Genomic DNA, 20,269 nt, shown 5'->3' on the forward strand with positions numbered 1-20,269 from the left:
CATTCTTACCACCAGCTCTGTAGCCCAGCACCTAGCCTGGCAGAACCGCATGTGCCTGTGGGCCTGGTGAAGCCACAGATGATGATGATGCCAGAACTGTAGGACAATATTCCTGGTTTCCAGGCATCCCGCCTGTCCCAGTATAACAGCTGTGGTAGTGGTAAGGGCAGGAAATAAACCCAGGGAAGAACAGATAGATTTAGGACTCCAGGTCTGTCTACAGGGGATGGATGGAAAGTTGGAGATTCCATAGGAAAGGAAGGCATGGGAGGAGGTTGGGGTTTGCATTGCTTGACAGAGCAGGTAAGTGTGGTTGGGTCAGTGGCAAATGGTCTGATTGTCCTAGTCTAGCTCTGCAGAAACGATTATCACTGCGGGACCAGCTCTCATTGTTACTTGACTAGATTTAGGGTCACACACCTCTGGGTGTGTCTGTGAGGATGCTTTAACTGAGTAGACCCTTAGTCAGCCCTGGGATCATTTAGTGTAAATTAGTGACATGCGACCTGTAACTCTCTCATAGAAATTCTCACACATACTTTACTTTTTAATTTTATTTTATGTGTATGATTATTTATATATTACATCCATGCCTGGTACTCATAGAGGTCAGCTATCCTGGAACTGTAGTTAAATTTGAGTCTCTCAAAAAAAAAAATGCTTTTAACTCTGAGTCAACTCTCCATTCCACACATATTTCTTATCTGAGATTCTTTGAACGTGCAAGAAGGAAATAACTTCTCTACATGGCTTTAGGGTCAAACTTTTCCGTAGCCCTATAGGAAGATAGCAGGGTGTACTCCATGTGACTGCTGCAAGGCCAGTGTCTTCCTAAGAGGGACACCTGCGTTAAAGAAAGAGCATTCATGGACATTGGTATAAGTATGGCAAGGAAGGCTTGACTTAGGGCCTTCTCAATAGGTCCAGGGACCGCTGAGAAAGGGTCTTTTGGGACAGGAGAGAGATTGAGACTCTGAATACAGTATGGACAAGTGGGGATTTATAGATAGAGAACAAGGTGGGGATGAAAAGTTATCAAGATGGGAGGACATCAAGGATGTGGTAGTTTGAATGAAAATGACCCCATAAGCTCAAGGTACTATTAGTAGGTGTGGTCTTGTTGGAGTAGGTGTGATCAGTGAGTCATTGGGGTGGACATTGAAGTTTTAGAGGCTCACTCTCAGGCCAAGTGACTCACCTACTCTCTCTTCCTGCTGCCCACTGATCCAGATGTAGGACTCTCAGCTCCTTCACCAGCACCATGTCTATCTGCATGCCACATGCTCTCCACCGTGACGATAACGGACTAAACCTCTGAACTGTAAGCCAGCCCCAATTAAATGTTTTGCTTTATAAGAGTTGGTGTCTCTTCACAGCAATAGAAAACCTAAGACAAGGGGTCAGGATATTCTGACTAAACAGACCTGAAAGGGCTCTTGCTGAGGACAGGCAGACCAGATGTATCCTGGGGGGAGGAGAGAGAGAGAGAGAGAGAGAGAGAGAGAGAGAGAGAGAGAGAGAGAGAGAGAGAGAGAGAGAGAGGAGAGAGACAGAGAGAGAGAGAGAATAATAAAAGATAAAAAAGAGAAAGAGATGGATTTGAAAGAGAACAAGGTGAGGGGTACATGGGAGAGTTTGGGGAGAGGAAAGGGAAGGAAAAAGATGTAACTATAATCTCAAAAATTTAAAGAAACACAGTTCTTCAAGGTCATGGCAGTGATTTCCCTGAGTGCCTGCAAATCAGGAAGTACAGTTGCATCTATGTCACCTGGGTGAGATGACAGCAGGGACACCAGAGTCCCTCTGCCTTAGCCTTGCTGGTTGTGCACAGAACGACTGGGACAAGACACCTCTTTTCTCTGAGTGTTGATTCCTCACAGAAGGAGGAAGTGCTGATTTCCCCACTGTGGGCAAGCTTTGTTGTGGACACAGGACAAAACCTAGTAAATGAGGTAGCTCTCATTTGGGTCACCTCCACTACACTGGGGAAAGGAGGTGAGATCTAGGGAGGAGGGAGCCACATCTGGCCATGGAGCCCCTCCACAGTGTGGCTGCCACAGCCTTCCCTTTTGCTGCAGCTGTTCCAGGTTGGTTATGCATTTGTTTCTAAAAGTATCAGGTTCTGCACCATAATCCCTTTCTCCACAGTCTGCAGCTGAACTCCAAGATGGAGCCAGAGCAAAGAGAATAAAGCTCCCACAAAGTCATAGGAATTTGCCATCACCAAAAGCAGTGGCAGTGCAAGCTAATTAAAATTAAAATATCTATGTCTGCCTCTAGGTTTCAAAAATGGATAGCAATTGGATAATAAAGGGATTGGGGGAAATAAACCATCAAGATTCACTTTTAATAACTATGTTCCATATCCAGCTGGAAGTAAGTGAAAACTTGGAAACCAGTAGCAGGTATATCCTTCAAGCCCTTCAAGCCTCCCTCTCACCAGCTAACATGAGCCTGACTCTCAGGTAGAACACTGGCAGTGTAGCCGGATGAGCAGGTCTCCACCGGGTGAAATGTTCTCTCATCTGGAGAACTCAGGCAGTCTAGAAGAGCTCAGGTATTGACTACCACCCTAACACTGTCTTCTGTCCCCATGGCTAGGATTTAGGGAGGACTAGGCTTTTAGAGGCAAAATGCATACCCAGTGGGCAGATGTGAAGACATCTGGGGAGAGAGGTCTAAGAGTACCAGGACTTTGCAGATTTGTTTTAAGGATTAAGATCCTAATAGAGTCCTTGTTGCCTCTGAGTTGACCCCTTTTTTGCATACCAGCCTTCTCTATCCCTTCGAATGCTGGACTTCGCTGTTCCTTCCATTAGTGCATCTCCCTAATATGCCGTCTGTGTAAAAGTCAGCTCTATCCCCTGCTTCCTGGCAGCATTTTCACCAGGGTCAGCTTTCTTCCTCCTCTCCTTCACAGCACAGGATTGGCTGTCTCTGGACTCACTTAAATGACCTGTCCCTTTCTTACAGTATTGACTCAGTCATGTGCCCTCCATAGCCGTGGTTCCTGATTTTGTATTTCTGTGGACGTAGAGAGCATTCTTGATAGCTGAGCCAGGTGGACTGGGGGAGACAGAAAGACCACCATAGAGCACCCCAGAACCACTGTCTGTCCTCTGCCTCTGGCCCTCTTTTGTTGATATGACCTTCGATAGTGTAAAAAGGATTGTCACCTGTGGGGAAGATGTTACTGTTAGCACAAGAGTGACAAGTGCCAGCAGGTGCTTCTCCTCACCTAGTTGAGACTGGTTAGCAGCAGCTTTGGAAGGTCAGCTTTGCAAGTTTCCTCAAAGAAATCCATTGTCCTGCGTCATGGCTCCAAAGCTGTATTTATAATTGTTTCTTTTCTTCTTGGGCTTCCGTCATTTCTTGCAGCTTTGCAATAGCAGCGGTAGTCTGGCTGCCTTGGAAGGGCCTTGCTCTAGTCGCTTTTCTTGTGATTAATGTGACTAACAATAGCTTAAGGGAAGGGGAATTTACTTGGGGTCTTGTTTCAAGTGGATGTAGTCCATTGTATAGCAGCAGGAATATGTGGCTGGCCCTCACCTCATCTCATCTGGGAGGAATAGGAAATAAAGAGAGGTCCATATTGGTAATCACGTGGCTTCCCCTCCCTTTATGCAGTTTAGGGAAAGACCATGAGATGCTACCACCCACATTGAGGGTAAGACTTCTTACCTTAGTTAAATCTCCCTGGAAACACCCACAAAAACATGCCCAGAGTTGTGTCATCTTGGTGATCCCAAATCCAGTCATGTTGTAGATAATTACTAATTATCACAGGTCCCATTTCACCAAACACAAAACAATATTAACAACCTATTAGCAGAAGTTCTAGATGAACTCTCCAAAGACGTCCTGTATAAAAACCGAGACCACTGTCTCCATCTCCTCCTCACCCCCCCACTGCCCCATAATGAGAAAATGGAAAGAAGTCCTGTCAGTGCCTGCCAAGTGCTCTCTACAGTAGTGAGTTGCTCAAACAGTGTTCCATTGTTATAGCAGGAGCAAGTAGACAGCATGCCACTTTGCTAGAGATCTATATACATTAACACATGCAAGTGGTGTGGCTCCCATGTCTCCAAGCTACTTAGGAGGCCAACACATATCTCTACCATTTCGATTTGTTAGAGAGGAATCTGGAAATTGGATGGTGTTGCCCATATGAAGGCCTTGGGCAGACCATCCCTGGTCTCCTGGCTTGTTGCCGTGTTTCAAAAATAACTTTGTCTTCCTGGCACTTCATTGATCTGTGGTTGTTGCTTCGCATTTAGAGCCCTTTATGGAATTCTCTTGCTACTCAGGAAATGTCATATTTCCTCATGAAACCAGCTTTGACACTTGTGAATTAGAAAATAAGTTTTCCTAGTGATTATAAAAATAAACCCGAGGCCAACACAATGGCTCATCAAGGTACTTGCTGATGACCTGAGCTCAATCCCTGGTCTCCATGTGGTAGAAGGAAGGAGTCAACTCCTGATTTTCAAAGCTGTCCTTGATGTGCACATACACACAATAAAATGTAATAAAAATTTTAAAGATTCTGGGATGAAGAGATGGCTCAGTGGTTAAAAGCACTGACTGCCCTTTCAGACAACACAGATTTGGCTTGGCACACACATAGAGGCTAACAACCATCTATAACTTCAGGTACAGGGAGTGTGAAACCCTCTTCGGGCCTCCTCAGACATTGCATGCATGTGGCACACATACGTACATGTAGGTGAAACAGCTAAAATGTCAAAAACATTCTAAGATTTTAAAAATGAAAAAGTCCTTCCAAATCTGTATACCTGTCTTAGTTAGGGTTTCTATTATTGTGACAGTATACCATTGACCAAAATCAGCTTTAGAAGAAAGGGCTTATTTCATCTTATACTTCTGAGTAATAGTTCATCACTGAGGGAAGGAAGTCTGGGCAAGAACTCTAGCAGGGCATGAACCTGAAGGCAGGAGTTGATGCTGAGGCCATGGAGGAATATTGCACCATGGCTTGCTCAGCCTACTTCCTTAAAGCACCCTGGGACCACCCGCCCAGGAGTGGCACCCACAGTAAGCTGGACCCTCCCACATCAATCATCAATTGAGGAAACGCACCACAGACTTGCCCACAGGTCAGTCTGATGGGGGGCATTTTCTCAGTTAAGGGTCTCTCTTTCCAAACGACTCTGGGTTGTGTTAAATTGGTGTAAACATCTACACAGCGCAGCATCTAAAAGACAAGAAACTTTGGAATTACCAGTTTGCTCTTTTTGTGGTAGCCCAGAAAGAGTGAATGTATTTCAGGTGAATGTGCAGATGCCTCTTCAGGCTCAGGCACTATCCTGCCTGCCATATTGTAGAGGAGAGAGCAGGTTGGGCTGGGCTCTCCATCTGTCTGGTATAAGGCACTGGACAGATGCTAGTACTTGCAGTGAACTTGAACCCACCGAAGTAGGTATTTGTTTTCCTGGAGCTCCATTAGTTTGGAGTTTTGAAAGTTGCCTGGACATGAAACTATTGCACTAAAAAAGCCTGGCATTGTGGTATCAGAGATCTAGTATAAGCTGCAAAGATTCCCATTCAGAAAAATACGGAATGACGTTGATCCTGGATTCTCCCAATCCTGCCGCTGCCAAGAGTGTGCTTTGCTTTTATGTTTGACAAACTGGGGTTATGTCTCACAAGTGAGCTGACCTTGACCAAGGCCAGTGTTTTCCCCCAGTGGCCAGCCACTGCTCCAGAGATAAGCCTGTGGAACTTCCCTTCATCAGCATGAAATAGGCAGACGGTGTTGGAAGGAGGCAGAACACACGCCTTATTCTTGAACTTTGGCGTGTGTGGCACTCTCTGAAACACAACAAGGTGACTTCTCTTAAGATGCTTTGGCACATTTTTCACTTTCCAGACCAAGATGTTCTCCAGCGCATGAATAAAACTAATTGTAAACAGCAAAGGGAAGGAGATTGCAAGTGCCAGAAGAGAGAGAAGAAAGGGGCTCTGCGCCAGCCTGTCCCCACAGCAGTGCAGCCTGGAGTTGGGGTTGGGTGGGAGTGGCATCACTCACTCAAGCTTCTCCCGGACACACCCCACTTCCATGGAATATTTAGATCAGTGCTGTCTCCACACAGAAACCCAGGACCTTTTGGTCTGGTTTGTTGGCATTGATGACTAGGTGTGTCTGTTTATCCTGTTAATTCACTTTTGTTCTTTTTTAAAGTATACCTTGAAATTTTTTTTCTTTAATAATATATAGTTTCTGAACCTTGAAATATTTTTAACAAAAATATTGGCAAGCTGGGTGTGATAGTAGGGCATACATATACTCTCAGTTCTTGGAAGACTGAGGCAGGAGGATCTCATGTTTAGGACCAGCCTGGGCTATATTGGGATACTCTGTCTCAGTGTCCCAGAAAAAAAAAAAAACAAAACAAAAAGAAAAAAGTAAACCACTCATATTCAGACAGGAAATCAAGCACAAGTGATGCAGAGGCTTTACCCCAATCTCCTGCCTCCCTCTTTTAGCTTTTTCTCGAAACTGTTACCTCCTGATATCTGTGTAGCAGGCTTTCTTGGACCGCCAGCCCCCAAATCATGACAAGAGACTTATTATTAATTATGAATGCTTGACCTTAGCTTAGGCTTGTTTCTAACTAGCTTCGTTTTTAAAAACGTAAATCAACCCATTTCTGTTAATCTATTTGTTGCCCTGATGCTCATTTACCTCATCTACGTACTGTCAGTTCTGGTTTCCTACTTCCTTGTGTCTGTCTGGCCCCTGATGGGCTAGGCCCTGTTTTCTCTCTGCCCACCAGCCCTACCTATCCCTCCTCTGCCTAGCTATTGGCCATTTAGCTATTTATTAGACCAACAAGCAAGGTGAAATAGCAACACATCTTCACATACTTAAACAAATGCAGCATAAACAAACATAACACATCCTTACATAATTAAACAAATATTCTACTCCACAGCATATCTGTATCCTTGATGTGAAAGCTGGAGACCTGGTCAGAGGTTGTCAGGATGATGGGTGTCGTAATTTAGAAAAAACAGCAGTGTGAGAGAGAAAGACTCCTTGCAGCAGAGTTCATGTGGAGGGTTTTTTATTAGGGGAAAGGGAACGAAAAAGAAGAAAAAGGCCAGAAGACTGGCCTCCAGACAGGAGCAGTAGAAGAGAAGAGAGGCAGAGAAAGAGAGAGAGAGAGAGAGAGAGAGAGAGAGAGAGAGAGAGAGAGAGAGAGAGAGAGAGAGAGAGAGAGAGGAGGAAGAAGAAGAAGAAGGAGGGGGAGGGGAGAGGTGAGGTGAGGTGGGCAAAGCCCGCATTCTGAAAGGGAACATAGCAAACGTGCACAGAAGGTGCGCTTAGTGGCTGCTACTGAGGATGTAGCCTGTCAGGACCTCAAGGGCAGGCCAGTACAGATGCCCAAATGCTGACATTGGGTGGGGACAAGGAGGCCAGTGCTGTTTTGATGCTTTGAATCTGAAATATTGGTCCTAAAAGGGGTGGAAGGAAGAAGATACTGTTGCAGTGAACAGTGTAAGATGAAAACAGGGCCATGAGAGTGCACTTCCTTCCTGGTGAGGATTTCCACCCCAAGAGATTTCCAGAGAAGCTTTATCTCTTTGGAGACTAGAAGATCACCAGAAGGGACCACAGGCCTGGCCCTTACTGGTCTCCAGCTCTGTAACCCTTTCCTTTGGTCATTTCCATGCATTGGCAGGGAGCAGCATAAGGCTATAAATGGAGGGAGTGAGGAGTAATAACTGTTCTTCACACCAAAAAGAGTCATAGGCAATGTCTTAGGTTGTCTCTTCCAGTGGCTACAGCTTAGCACTCCTCTGAAATAGAATATCGTGGAGGAAGGTGACCAGCATTTTCAGGGCTGTGCTTTTATATAGCAACTCAGTTTTGTTTTGTTCCACGACCATATTGATTTGTACCCAAACACTGAAAACAAATACAAACATTACGCTCAGGTGCAGGCCGTTTTGGATTCTTTGACTGGTGATTCATAGCTGGGGGAGGTGTAACCATAGCTCTTTCAGCTGCGTGCCATTTGGGGAACTAGTTCCTGCTTCTTGTCTAAGTTGCTGCCGGATGATTTCAAAGGGGCTAGTTGTTTAAGACCTTTCTGCAAAAAGAACTTATACTTAATTCTATGTTGGTATTATATATTTAAGTTTTATACTATCTATTTTGAGCAATATAAAACAAAAAAGTTAATCTTGGAGTTATTTATTTAAAGTCACGTAGTAAGGAAACTCTTACTTGGCTGCTAAAAGTCACAGTGAATACAAGTGAGTCTCTCTAGCTGCCTTCCAACCCTTGCCTAAAAACTTGTCTCAACCCAAGCTCAGGTACTGTGGGAGTTCTAGGGGTTACTATTTGACCCCAGTCTTCCAGCCAGGAGTCATCTGGTTGCAGCTGAGCTAAGGGTTTCCCTTTCCTAGAGAGTTCTGGGAGAGAATCCATACAGCCAGCATCTCTGGGGCCTAGTACTGGAGAGTTTAAAGTTGGGGGTTGCCTTATGTCCTGCCATGTAGGTAGCTCATCTGCAGAGAGAGTGGCTGGCTGGAATATGCAGAGGGGAACTGAGAAAGTCATCTGAGCTGCTGGCATTAGAGTCCATGGGTGACATTAGCCTTGCTCCTGCTCCAGTGTTCTCAGTCAGCCTCCTAGCTTTACGACTGATGTGTCCTTCCACTTAAGCTCATCCGAGTTGGGTCTCCATCCTGCAGTGCAGCATTCTGGCTGTTAACTAGTAGGTTTTTATCCTTAGGAGCATAGTCTTACTATGTAAGACTCCTGTGGGTTCTGGCTGTTAACTAGTAGGTTTTTATCCTTAGGAGCATAGTCTTACTATGTAAGACTCCCATGGGTTCTGGCTGTTAACTAGTAGGTTTTTATCCTTAGGAGCATAGTCTTACTATGTAAGACTCCTGTGGGTTCTGGCTGTTAACTAGTAGGTTTTTATCCTTAGGAGCATAGTCTTACTATGTAAGACTCCTGTGGGTTCTTGGAACTATAAACAGTACCAAATCTTATAAACCATAGTTTTTCCTTGACACATGTTTGTGATAAAATTTAACTTTTATAGATCAGGCAAAGTAAGAAGCAACAATACCCAATAACAAGACAGAACAATTGCTCTGTTATAATAAACAAATACTATATTAAGTAGGTAAGAATGGCATGAACACAATGCTGTCGTACCACGCAGTGAGTCTCACCATTGAGACAGCTACTAGTGGACGAACAGGAAGGTAGTATTATATATCGGGGTGACCAGGAAATGAGACAAAGAGATGATTCTTATAATGAGTGAGACAGTGTGAGATTTTTATCATGCTTTACACAATGGCATATGATTTCAAACATTATTTTCAAACCATTACTGGCTGTGGGTACCTGAAACCCCAGCAACTGAATTGTAGATAAAGGGCTCCAGTGTATGTGGTGAGAGACCAAAAGTCCTAGGTGTCCGCTCTCATCATGGCACCTTCATTGCTGGTTCTCTACAGAGTGGGTGATGTGGGCTGCGTGGGAAACTGTCAGGACAAGGCAAGGGACGATGTTGTGGCTGGGGGCAGGCGCTCCCAGGAGGATGTCATCTCTCGCACTGTTGGCTTAGGAAGCAGGAGCAGCTGTGGCCATGCCTCACCTAGGGGAAGGAGGAGAGAGGTAGAGCTTGTGACAGAGGCTACCCTGGTCCAGCTTTTAGTGACCAGCTCTGGGTGGGGAAGAGGTCAAAGCAGTCACCAAGACAGGCTTCCTAGCTTCTAGGTTTGTGAAAGAAGAAAAGGAAGAGGAAAATGTGGCAGAGAATGGGCATACATGGTTGGCTATTGGAGTTAAGAGCACCCTGCGTGGCCACAGAGGGTAGGTTCATGCTTTACAGTCCTTTAGCAGTGTCTCCTGGACTCCAGCTTGAGAAGATGCTTGGATGGGTGTGTAGTGCCTGACTCATTGGCTGGTGGGCTCCCCTCAGAGATAGTTGATCATGGATCACAGACAAGCTATTGTCCTTTTCCCTTTGCTCTTAGCTGTCTAGAAACTGCATGTCACAACTGGCGTGTGAAAGTTCGTAAAATTTAATATTGGATGGTTTCCACAGTGTTTTTGTATGCATATCTGGAAAGTTCTATGACATTAAAGTTTTTACCAGTCAAAGGACAGGGAACCCATCAGTTAATTGTGTGAGTTTCAAGTGGCTGAGCTAACAATAGTGAAAGAAGTGAGACTTTTCACTTTGGAGCGAGAAAAGTACTCACAGTGGTGGGCACTGTCTCCAGGCAGTCCTGACAGTGCACATTAGGTTCTACACAGTGTGTTCATTTTCTTCCAGGACTGGAAAACGCATGTTGTCATAAATGATAAATGGAGCTTAGTGGGTGGGAAGGAATGGAGAATGTGTAAGAACACTGTGCCAATTGACCCAAAGAAGCATCCTCCATAATCCCTGGTGCTGGCACCTAAAGAATGTGGCGCTCTGCCTGGAAAGGAGAAGACTGGACCTTTATACAGGGGAAGGTCCAGAAGATGTTGTCCCCCACCATTCTAGCCTCAGATTATACTCATCTTTCATGGGGTTGGGCTTTTTGTTGTTTTTGTTCGGTTTTTACATCTCTTGTGACATAGCTCCTGATGAAGCCTCTTTGTTCATCTCTGTATTCCCAAGGCTTGTCACATATGGACCCTCAACTCTTTGTTGCAGTGACAGCCAGTTTTTAGAAAACAATTAACATGATATACAGAAGCAAGAACATGTAGGTGTTTAAAAGGAGGCTGAAGAGTGAGGTTGAAGAGCTGCTTATAGCAGGGCTGACTAGAGGACTCTGCTCTGACCACAATTGCCCCTGGCACGCCTCCAGCATTCCACCTGTCAGTATTAGCACACCTCTCATCACCCAGACTGGGGGCTTGGCCCCTGTGTTGCTCCCATCCTTTGGTTATTTCCATTCAAGGATTTGAACTCAGAGCCTTGCACATGCTATCAAGTGTTCTTAACTTCAGACTATATCCCTAGCCCTTTATTTCTTTTTATTTTAAAATAGGGTCTTGCCAATTGTCCAAACTGGCCACAGACTCACTCTGTAGACCCAGCTGGTCCCAAACTCTCCATCTTCCTGCTTTAGCCTCTGGAGTAGCTGGGATTCCAGGCACATGCCACAACCCTAGCTCAGCAGAAATGATTTAAAGCACTGGCCTCAGGGCTTCTTATTTTCAGGCTTCATCCCATGGAAAATCTCCTGAAGGTTCATGGTTTGAAGATGACACAAGGAGCTGGGTGGCAGTTTCTTCCTATGGAGGTCTGTAGTCCCAGAGAGGGTGACTCAGCCAGAAGCTCTCCCAGGCGAAGTGCTCGTGAAGGAGGCCTTTAGAGGGTGCACAGAATTCGCTCGCTCTTGTGGACAGACTCGGGTGCTATGAGAAGTCCAAGTCCTGGGGCCTCGGGAGCTGAGCAGGTTGAAGTTGTGATGAATTGAACAAGGGTGAGAGAAGAGAAGGCTTACACAGAGCTATTCTGTGCCTAGAGGAAGGAGGGAGAGCCTTTGACTGACATGGGAAAACTTGAGGGTTGGAGTGTAGAAAGCAAAGTGAATCATTCGAGACTAGTCCTGTTCCGTGAGAACTCCTCTGCCCTGTTGTTTAAAGGAATATCCAGACTTTTTTTGAGGCATGTCAGGTAGAGAGATTAGCATAGCCATATACCTGAGACTAGTAATCCATAAACAACATTTCTTACGTTCTGGATTCTATGATCAGGGTGTCAGCACTTGGGATCTGGTGGGGCCTTCTTAGGCTCTCACACAGCAGAGTACAGGAAGGTAAAAGATTAATTACATTCAGCCTTTTTGTAAGGCACCAGTTTCATCTATGAGGTTGGAGCCGTTGGGACCTGTCTTCTAAAGGGCCACCTAGTAGTTTTATTCCATTGACCTTTGAGTTTCAATACATAATTTTTGGGTGATCCATAAGTGACTGACCTCCTGTATAGGGATCTGGGGTATACATTTGTACCTGGGTTCAGACACTACATTTTATGAGTTATCATATTCATTACACTTATGAGGCCTGTTCCTTAAATAGTGTTAAGCCATTACCATCATTATTTATTTATTGTCGTTAGCAGAAAACAGGAAATGGGAAGCAGGAGGCAAACAATTGAAAGACTCCATGAGAACAAGTGTATGCGGTTGTCTGTGCCTGAGGATGAGAAGAGGTGCACATTGCTAGTACTTTGTTCTTTCTGTGCTCGGTTTTCTAAAGCACTTTCTTCTTCTGCTCTGTAAGCACTAGCCATGCTGAACTGTTCTGGTCTCAGTCAGAGCTTTAGACCTTGTATTTACAGAAATTGGTCCTCTAGACAACACGGTGCCATTTTCACGAGAGCAGTAATTCCTGCTGTGAGTCACCATCACTGCATAGAAGGAGGCGTTTGGTGAGGGTCATTGGCCTTTCAGCTGAGATTCTAGCCACTCCTAGACATTTGAATGTACTTCTGTCCTAATTGCATAGAAAAGTAGGGAGGATTGGGGTAGGAGTTCCTGGAGGTTATAGAGTCTATGGACTGGAGGAGGTTGAGAGTGGTTTCTTCTGTCTCTGTTGCTGTGGGGAAGCCATCATCCATGCTAGGCTGAGACTTTCTAGTGCAGCTGCTTTAGGTCTCCTATACTCCCACCAGCAGCCTTCGCCCATGCTCTGTAAGAAGCCCAATAAACTCATTGGTCCCAAAGGGTGAACTCTGTCAGGTTTATACTTTGGTTGGGACCTTATAAGAATGGGAGTAGTTGTTATTTGCCTCTTTCTTAAGGAAAGGGTTTTCCTGACACCTGCAACTGTCTCTCTGGTGCTGCACTCTTATCCAGACTGCTGTCCCTGGAAAGGTAGTATTCAGAAGTTGAGAACTGACAGGAAGAATAATTTCATAGGAGAGTCACCATCAAGGCATTGGGATATTGTCTCCTTTGTTTATCATCATAGTAATTTTTGGTGCCAGTGAGTGGTGTTGCCACAGTGATGTATGATTTTAGTTATCTTGGATTGGGGTTTTAAGAGAGAATTCCTCTTTTTCCACCTTCTAAAGTAGGCTCTCCCTCTGGGATTGCTGACTCATTCTGACTCATGGCTTTCACACTTTCTCCCCCACTGCTTGTGTGGAGAAGGTGACATGGGGAAGGCTAGGGGCCCACTTGCAGAGCAGGGTCAGTAGTAGGGCTGGGCTGGGCAGAAGAGTCCCACTTCTATTTGGGCTTTTTTGTTTGTTTTTTGCTTTAGATTTTGTTCACGTGCATGAGATTTTTGAGAAGATGCACCCTGTCTATAGTAGTCTGTCCCCTTTTGTTCAGCCTTTTAATGAGCCTATGTTTAGAGAAATGCTAATCTTAAGATGGACCAGAACACTTCTAGTCTCTCACCTTCCTTCAGCTTCAGCTCCAGCCCTTAGCCTCCAGGAGGTCACTAAGATATAAAGGACCCCTGAGCCTCTTATCAGCTTGAGGCTCCTTAGTTCTGGAAAGGAGAAGGGCAGGCAGGCCTTTCCCAAGACTCTTTAGAAGCTTCTGAGATGCCTCCCCATCTCTCAAGTTCCATTCATCCCCTGTAAGAATCCCCATGCTTCTCTTCTCCACCTTTAGTTGTCACTGCCCCTCCCCTACTGGGGGTCAGGACACTGGTGGTATAGCATCTCTCTTTGACCTTTGTTCTCCTGTCAGAAGGGCTCCCATCCTCTGTGGAGTGGAGAACAGGAGCTGTCTCATCAGCTCTTGCTTCTTTCTTCCTCCAGCTCCTTAAGCCCCTCCCACATTCTTAGTCCTCCTTGATTAAGGTGTCGTTTTTCCTCCTCCTAATGAACTCAGTCTTAAAATAGAACTGGGAGCAAACTTGGGGACTCTGAGAATTTAGGAATCCTTGGTGAATTATCTTAAATTAATGAGACCACGAAGGGAAATCAAGTTCAGCTGTACAAATTGCCTTGCGTTCTGGGCCTTGATGATTTAAATTGTAAATTATAATTAAATGCCTCCAAATAGGATGAGAAGTAGCTGCTTAAGTCCTTTGACCTAAAAGTTCCTCTGACCTCTGAACTAGTATAAAATTAGTGTGTGAATACTTCTTTATGAGGACTTCACTCTTCAGAGAACTTACAGTGCACTTACAGGTGTCTCTTAGAGACAGGTGGACAGAGGGAGTGGATAGGAAGACACAGGGAAGAGAGGGTGGGTTTTCATCCGCTGTGGAGAAGACAGCAGGACTTAGATAGGGCTGTTTGTCAGGTGGCACATCTCTGCTGTCCAAAGGGAGGGCTTCTTGACACCTTCACTGTTGTGCAGAGAGAAAGACAGCAAAGCAGGACATGGAATAAGGAGGTTACATTGAGGCGGTAGTCAAGAGACAACAGCTTATTCCATGGATGAAGTCACAGCCAGGATTTAATGCAGCTTTTTAAACGTGTGAAGACGGCAGTATACAGTTCCCCATAACCACTCCTGCCTGGTGGCCGTCTTGATACAGCTTTCCCAGGCTCTCTGTCCTGTCTCTTTCAGTTGTTGTAACTAGAGAGCAGGTGGTGCAAAACTGAGAGCATTTTTTCTGCTGTCCCTGTTACCATCATTAAATATACTTCTTATTGAGGCACAAAACCTAGTCACATACTGCTCAATGGGTCATTCATAGACCCACACAGAACCTGCATCCCAGCCAAGAAACAGAACATCCTTAGGAGTCCCTCATACCTTTGTAGTTGACACCCACCCCTTCACGGCATCCTCCTTTTGACTTCTCAACATAGACTCCATGGCCTCTGCTTGCACTTCACACCAGTAGACTGCCTGTGTTGGGCTCTGTATGCTTGGCTTTCTCCATGATTCATCTGTTCTGCTCTGGACATTTACAGACGAAGAACATTTCTATTGTCTCTAGGATCCTACTGTTAATGACTATCACCGTTCTAAATGTTCTCCATGGGGTGTGTGTGTGTGTGTGTGTGTGTGTGTGTGTGTGTGTGTGTGTGTGTGCACGCGCGCGTGTGTGTATGTGTGTGTGTATGTGCATACATAAACATCCATACATGCATCTCTTTTAGCAGTTGTACCCTAAATTGTATCCCAGGTTGTGGATGGATCACCAGGTAATCATATGTACAGCTTGGGTAGGGACTGCCAGCTGTTAAGATTAGTTATATCATTCCTACACTTTACCGTGACACTAGTTCCAATTGTCCTACATCCTTGCCAGCTCTTGACTGTGCCTGTCTATCACTGAGCTATTTAAATGATTGTTCTAGGCCTCATGGCTTCAGTTTATATTATGTGTGACTTCTGGATTTATTAGAATAATTTTAGTATCTCAAGATGTTCCAGAACATACTGTTTTTGGGTGATTAGATAACTTCTGGTCTTCATTGTTCACAGTAAGCAGTTTTGTGAATGAGTCTTTTCCATGTTTGAGATGCTTAGCAAGAATTTTTTTGTATAAAAATTTTATTAAATTCTGAAATTATAATATCACTCTAAAATGTTATCCATAGTATAGAAGGTTTGAGGCCTGCCAGCAGTATGTATTTTGAAGAACAGATGGGCATCCCTTGGAGAATTAATTTAGGTGGGATAGGTGGATTTAGCATTAGTTTACTCTCAAATACACACCATACATACCATACACACCATACATACCATACATACCGTACATACCATACATACCACACATACCATACATACGTCTCTTTTATGAATTTCTCCCCTTGATGGCTGTCTCGCCAGTGAGTTTTATTCATTCCTACCAGCATTATTGTTGAGTTTTAGCAGTTGTTCTGGTTTCATTTCTGTTGCTATAACACACACATTGACAAAAGCAGCTTAGAGAAGAAAGGCTTTATTTGGTTTACAGATCAAACGTCATCGCATTATAGGGTGTGGTGTTGATAGTCAAAGCAGGAGCTCAACAATATGTTGACTGCATCACATCAACAGGCAAGAGCAGAGAAAAACAGATACACCCAAGGCCAGTGATTGCTTTATCGGCTCCTTTCTTCAGTCTCCTACTTCTCAGAGCCCATCCAGTGGCAAGTGGGGAAGATGGCACTGCCCACAGTGGGCTGGGTCAGTTAGCCCTCATGACAGTCTCCCACAGAGTTATTCACAGGCCAACCTGATAATTCCTCAACTGAGACTCTCTCCCCAGGCGATTCTAGGTTGTGCAAGTTAAGATCAGTATTGAGATAGTTTCGGTGCTTTCTAAGTTTCAATATTTGCCTTGCAAATATTTTGATTTATGTGTCATTTGATGACCGCAGACCAGTGAGTAACTTCTCCCTTTTAACAATTTCTAGAGTGGCTCTCCAGCCAGTCCATAGCCCTGTTGGCTGAGGCTCATAGGCCAGAGATCTTTGGGTACCCCATTGGGAAAGTTAGGAGTCCAGCCTGCAAAAGAACATGGAAGTCAGCCCTAGGTTCGAATGCACTGCCCTATTGTCCTCTGCTTCTAACTCTTAGGAGACTGTGCGCTGGGCCCTGAGGCCTGCTATAACAGCTCATGGCAGGCCCTGGCCTGAGCCTTCCATTCTGCAGGAAGGTACCTGCTCACCGTGCATTGGGGGCAGTGTTGGAGCCCAGTGGACTGCACTGAGCCTTCTCCTACTAATATGCATTTACTCTCACTATAGCTCTCTGACACACCAGAGAGCAGAGCCTCAGAGCTATACTGCAGCTCCTCTTGGGGTCTGTGCATTGTGAGTGGGCAACCATGACCCAACTTTCTTCATTTCTCTAAACCACACTTCCCCTCTAATCCCCAGGGCACACCCACATGCCCCTGATGGAGAATCCTTAGAAGGAAATGTGCGTTTTCTTTCTCATTCTTTTGAGTGAATAACTGTTGCCTTCCTACATTTCTGGGTGTCATGATCTCAGGGACTTAATCTTTGGTGTGCTCAGCAAGTTTTTCTTTTCTATTTCTAGATGATGGATTTGAATACCCTTCTATGAAGCAATGCCACGTGGTCCAAAAGCAAACATGTCTGGTAAGTCACTTGTTGAATTGACTGGGGCAGTAGCCCAGGTCTTTGGGTCTGTAGACATGGACAGGAGATTGTGTGTTGGACATATGGACACCTTTGAAAGTGTGCTCTTCACAAGGCTAATGGCTCTGTTAGTTATCCTAACTTGTGAAGGCTGGTTCCTTTTAGAACCAGCAGCGATTGGAGTACATGGGATTGGGCAAACCTGAAATTCCCTTTCTTGCTGTTTTAACCTGCTTCTGTGAGCATAGTGGGAGCTCTGTGCTGGGCCAGCGAGGCCTCATTCTGACTCTGCTGCAGTGGCATTGTCACAGCCTCTTCCGTCCCCAGCCTTCCCCTTTGGTTAAAGGTAGATTGTCACTTGACGCTGAGGAAAAGCCTTTTTTTCCCCACGCCACAAGAGGGCGAGGGAAATCTCATACACACACAGACATAGACACACACACACACACACACACACACACACACACACACACGGGACACAGAACCGCTCTGTGACAGAATCGGACCCGGGGTTCAAACCCGGGACCTCGCATGCACAAGTGCTGCGCTTAACAGGCTGAGCTATCGCCCAGCTCGAGGAAAAGTCTTGAGACCAAGGCACACCAGAACTTGGTAGCTGAAGGAAGGGAAAGTCAGGCTAGAGCTTCAAGCTTTGCCTTTCTTCCCATTGTTCTGTCTCAAAGGCAGGCAGAGCCGCTAGGCAGCAGAGATCTTCACGTAGTCTTTGTCCTCGCAGAAGTTGTGCTGTGGGAGTCGATAGACGGTTGTAAAGACTCTGTGGGACTTGCAATAGAGGAGTGCTGGAGAGCAGAAAGAATCATACAAGCCTTATCATCTGGTTACAATCAGGCCTTCACATAATGTGGTCCATGTTGGTCGAAGAGGATCCTGTAGGTCCACCGTGAGAGGAGTGGGGAGGAGGAAGAGAGTAGAGGTGACAGACCTTCTAGCCCAGTTCCATGCCTGACCCAAGACACTGGTTTCAGCATCTTACCAGGGTTAGGTCTTGTTCGCTAGCCGTAGGAACACAGTTTCTCCATCACCACGCTCCTGACTCTTGACTATGTTTACTTCCATGTCTCAGGGCTTCTGCCATCTTAGGAATCCAGGTCCTGGAGACAGCTCTTCCTTGGGGAATCAGCTGAGGTGTGACCCAGGAACAAGAAGCATATCCTCACCAATGACATCATGACAGCAAGAGAGCACAGCCCTCGCCATGGTGCCAGGGCCCGTGCGATGCAGCGGGCTTCCACCATCGACGTGGCAGCTGACATGGTGGGCCTCTCTCTGGCAGGTGAGCTTCACAGGCCAATACTAGACATCTGGTTATGAACTTGAAGGTCAGGATCCATGCTGTAACAGTGTAGGAAGAGCCAGGGGGCAGCCGGTGACTAAGCCATCAGGAGAGGGTGTCTTGGCGTGATATCATCCTGGTTGGAGTAGGACTCAGAAGGGACAGCTAGAGCCCTGGGAACTGGTCTTGTGGATTGCTCAGCATTTCTTTTCTAGCTTTGGTGGGCATCCTGGGCTTGCCTTCCAGTAGGCAGAATGGAAAGAGGTCTGAGATTTCTTCAGAATCTCTAAAGGAAACTGTTTCAAAGTATATAAATCATCTACTGTAATATTTTGGAGTGGGCTAGAGGAATTAGTATTTCTTGTTTCTATTTTTGTGTAAAACAAATGCAAGCTAAATTCTGGGGAAGGTTTATTTTGGGTGACTTTGCTGTCATTTCTCTTCTACCAGGAAATATTCAAGACCCAGACGAGCCCATTTTAGAATTCAGCTTAGGTAGGTGCCTCTCTCTCAGTTGTTTTTACTGCTAGTCTGTCTCTGAGTGCCATCACCACTGCTACAATGTTTCTGGGGAGATGCAGCATCACTGACTAAGCTGCCTGCTGATGGAGGTCTGAGTTGTGTCCAGTAGAGACTGTTAGGAAGAAAGTCAATACTTGGGTGCCAATCTTATTGTGGGGGTAAAAGTTCATGCTTTAAGACTGAAATATTTGGAAGGCTATGCGGTGCTGAGTTTGTGTACAGAGCAGCTAAGTGGGCTCCAGTGCAGTGACTGCATGGCTGGGCACACTATTTGACCTGTGGCACCGGAGTCGCTTGTCTCTGGAGGGAGTGGGTGGTTACTTTCTGTAGGGGAAGGATCAGCTGAGTGACCCTGTATGATGAGGGCAAGGTCAAAGAATGGAAGAAGCTGCAAGAGTTTGGACTCAGGTTCTCTTTACCTATAGGGATGGTGGGAGTGGCTGCATGGATATACGGTCAAAACTCATTGAGTTGTACATTTAAAATGGGTGTGTGCTCTAAGAAAATTTATACCTCAAAAGTGATTTAGAGGAAAATAAAAGAAAAGTCAAAGACCACCAGGCCCACGTGGTAGGCCTACAGCATGAACCAAAACCAGAACTTGGATAAAACAGTTATTGCAGAAGTAGAAGAAAACAAAGAAATTGTAACTTATACCTTTAAGAAAGGAGGAAGTGCCTCTCTGTGTTCAGTAACAAGGCGCTGTTTATGAAAGGCAGCTGAGGAACACAGGGCCGTCTTGACGTCTAAAACACCGGGTGAAAGTTACAAATCCAGTAAAGCCTGGAGGATAACCAGGAAACTGTCCCAGCAAGCAGTACAGGACACAGGAGAAAGCTTGACAGTCCAGGATGCCCATCATTTAAAAGAGAAAATGGAAAAATGAACAAAAAGAGGAAGTTTAGAAATAACACAAGAGTCCTTTAAAACTGAAGAATGCGAGTCTAGTTTAAAAACACTTCTTTTTTTTTTTTTTTAAGATTTATTTATTTATTCTGTATACAACATTCTGCCTCGATGTATGCCCGCACACCAGAGGAGGGCTCCAGATCTCGTTACAGATGGTTGTGAGCCACCATGTGGTTGCTGGGAATTGAACTCAGGACCTCTGGAAGAGCAGCCAGTGCTCTTAACCGCTGAGCCATCTCTCCAGCCCTAAAAACACTTCTTAAGGCACCTTGTTTTCCATCAAGTCTGGAAAGTGCCTGGCCATCATTTTGTCAAATGTTCTTTCTTTTGCCCCTTTGTCCTCTCCTTCTTGAATTCTGATTAAACCTATGCTGGTAAATGTGATCTTCCAGGACTCTCTGAAACTGTTTTTCTTCTTTTTATTTCTTTGTTCTTCAGAAGAAATAATCACAGTTGACATCTCCAAAGTATGCCGACTCTTTCTTTGTCTGCCACTGTTGATCCACTCTTAATGAGTTTTCATTCCTGTCATCGTACT

At 45.2% G+C, this 20,269-nt stretch overlaps 1 protein-coding gene across 11 annotated transcripts in view; it reads left to right on the forward strand.

Moving 5' to 3' along the window:
* The window catches only part of Inpp4a (inositol polyphosphate-4-phosphatase type I A), a 115,466-nt gene that overhangs the window by 43,259 nt on the left and 51,938 nt on the right, over window positions 1-20,269 (forward strand). For 10 of the 11 annotated variants that reach the window (XM_038344283.1, XM_038344287.1, XM_038344289.2 and 7 more), the window contains exons 2-4: window positions 16,945-17,006; window positions 18,091-18,300; window positions 18,751-18,795. In XM_038344283.1, the coding sequence (XP_038200211.1) occupies window positions 18,195-18,300; window positions 18,751-18,795 (151 nt within the window). In that variant the 5' untranslated portion in view covers window positions 16,945-17,006; window positions 18,091-18,194. The remainder of the gene's footprint in view (window positions 1-16,944; window positions 17,007-18,090; window positions 18,301-18,750; window positions 18,796-20,269) is intronic. The other variant, XM_038344288.1, reaches the window with a different exon arrangement.

This window comes from Arvicola amphibius, chromosome 9 (genome assembly GCF_903992535.2).
Source record: "Arvicola amphibius chromosome 9, mArvAmp1.2, whole genome shotgun sequence".
Taxonomy (NCBI): domain Eukaryota; kingdom Metazoa; phylum Chordata; class Mammalia; order Rodentia; family Cricetidae; genus Arvicola; species Arvicola amphibius.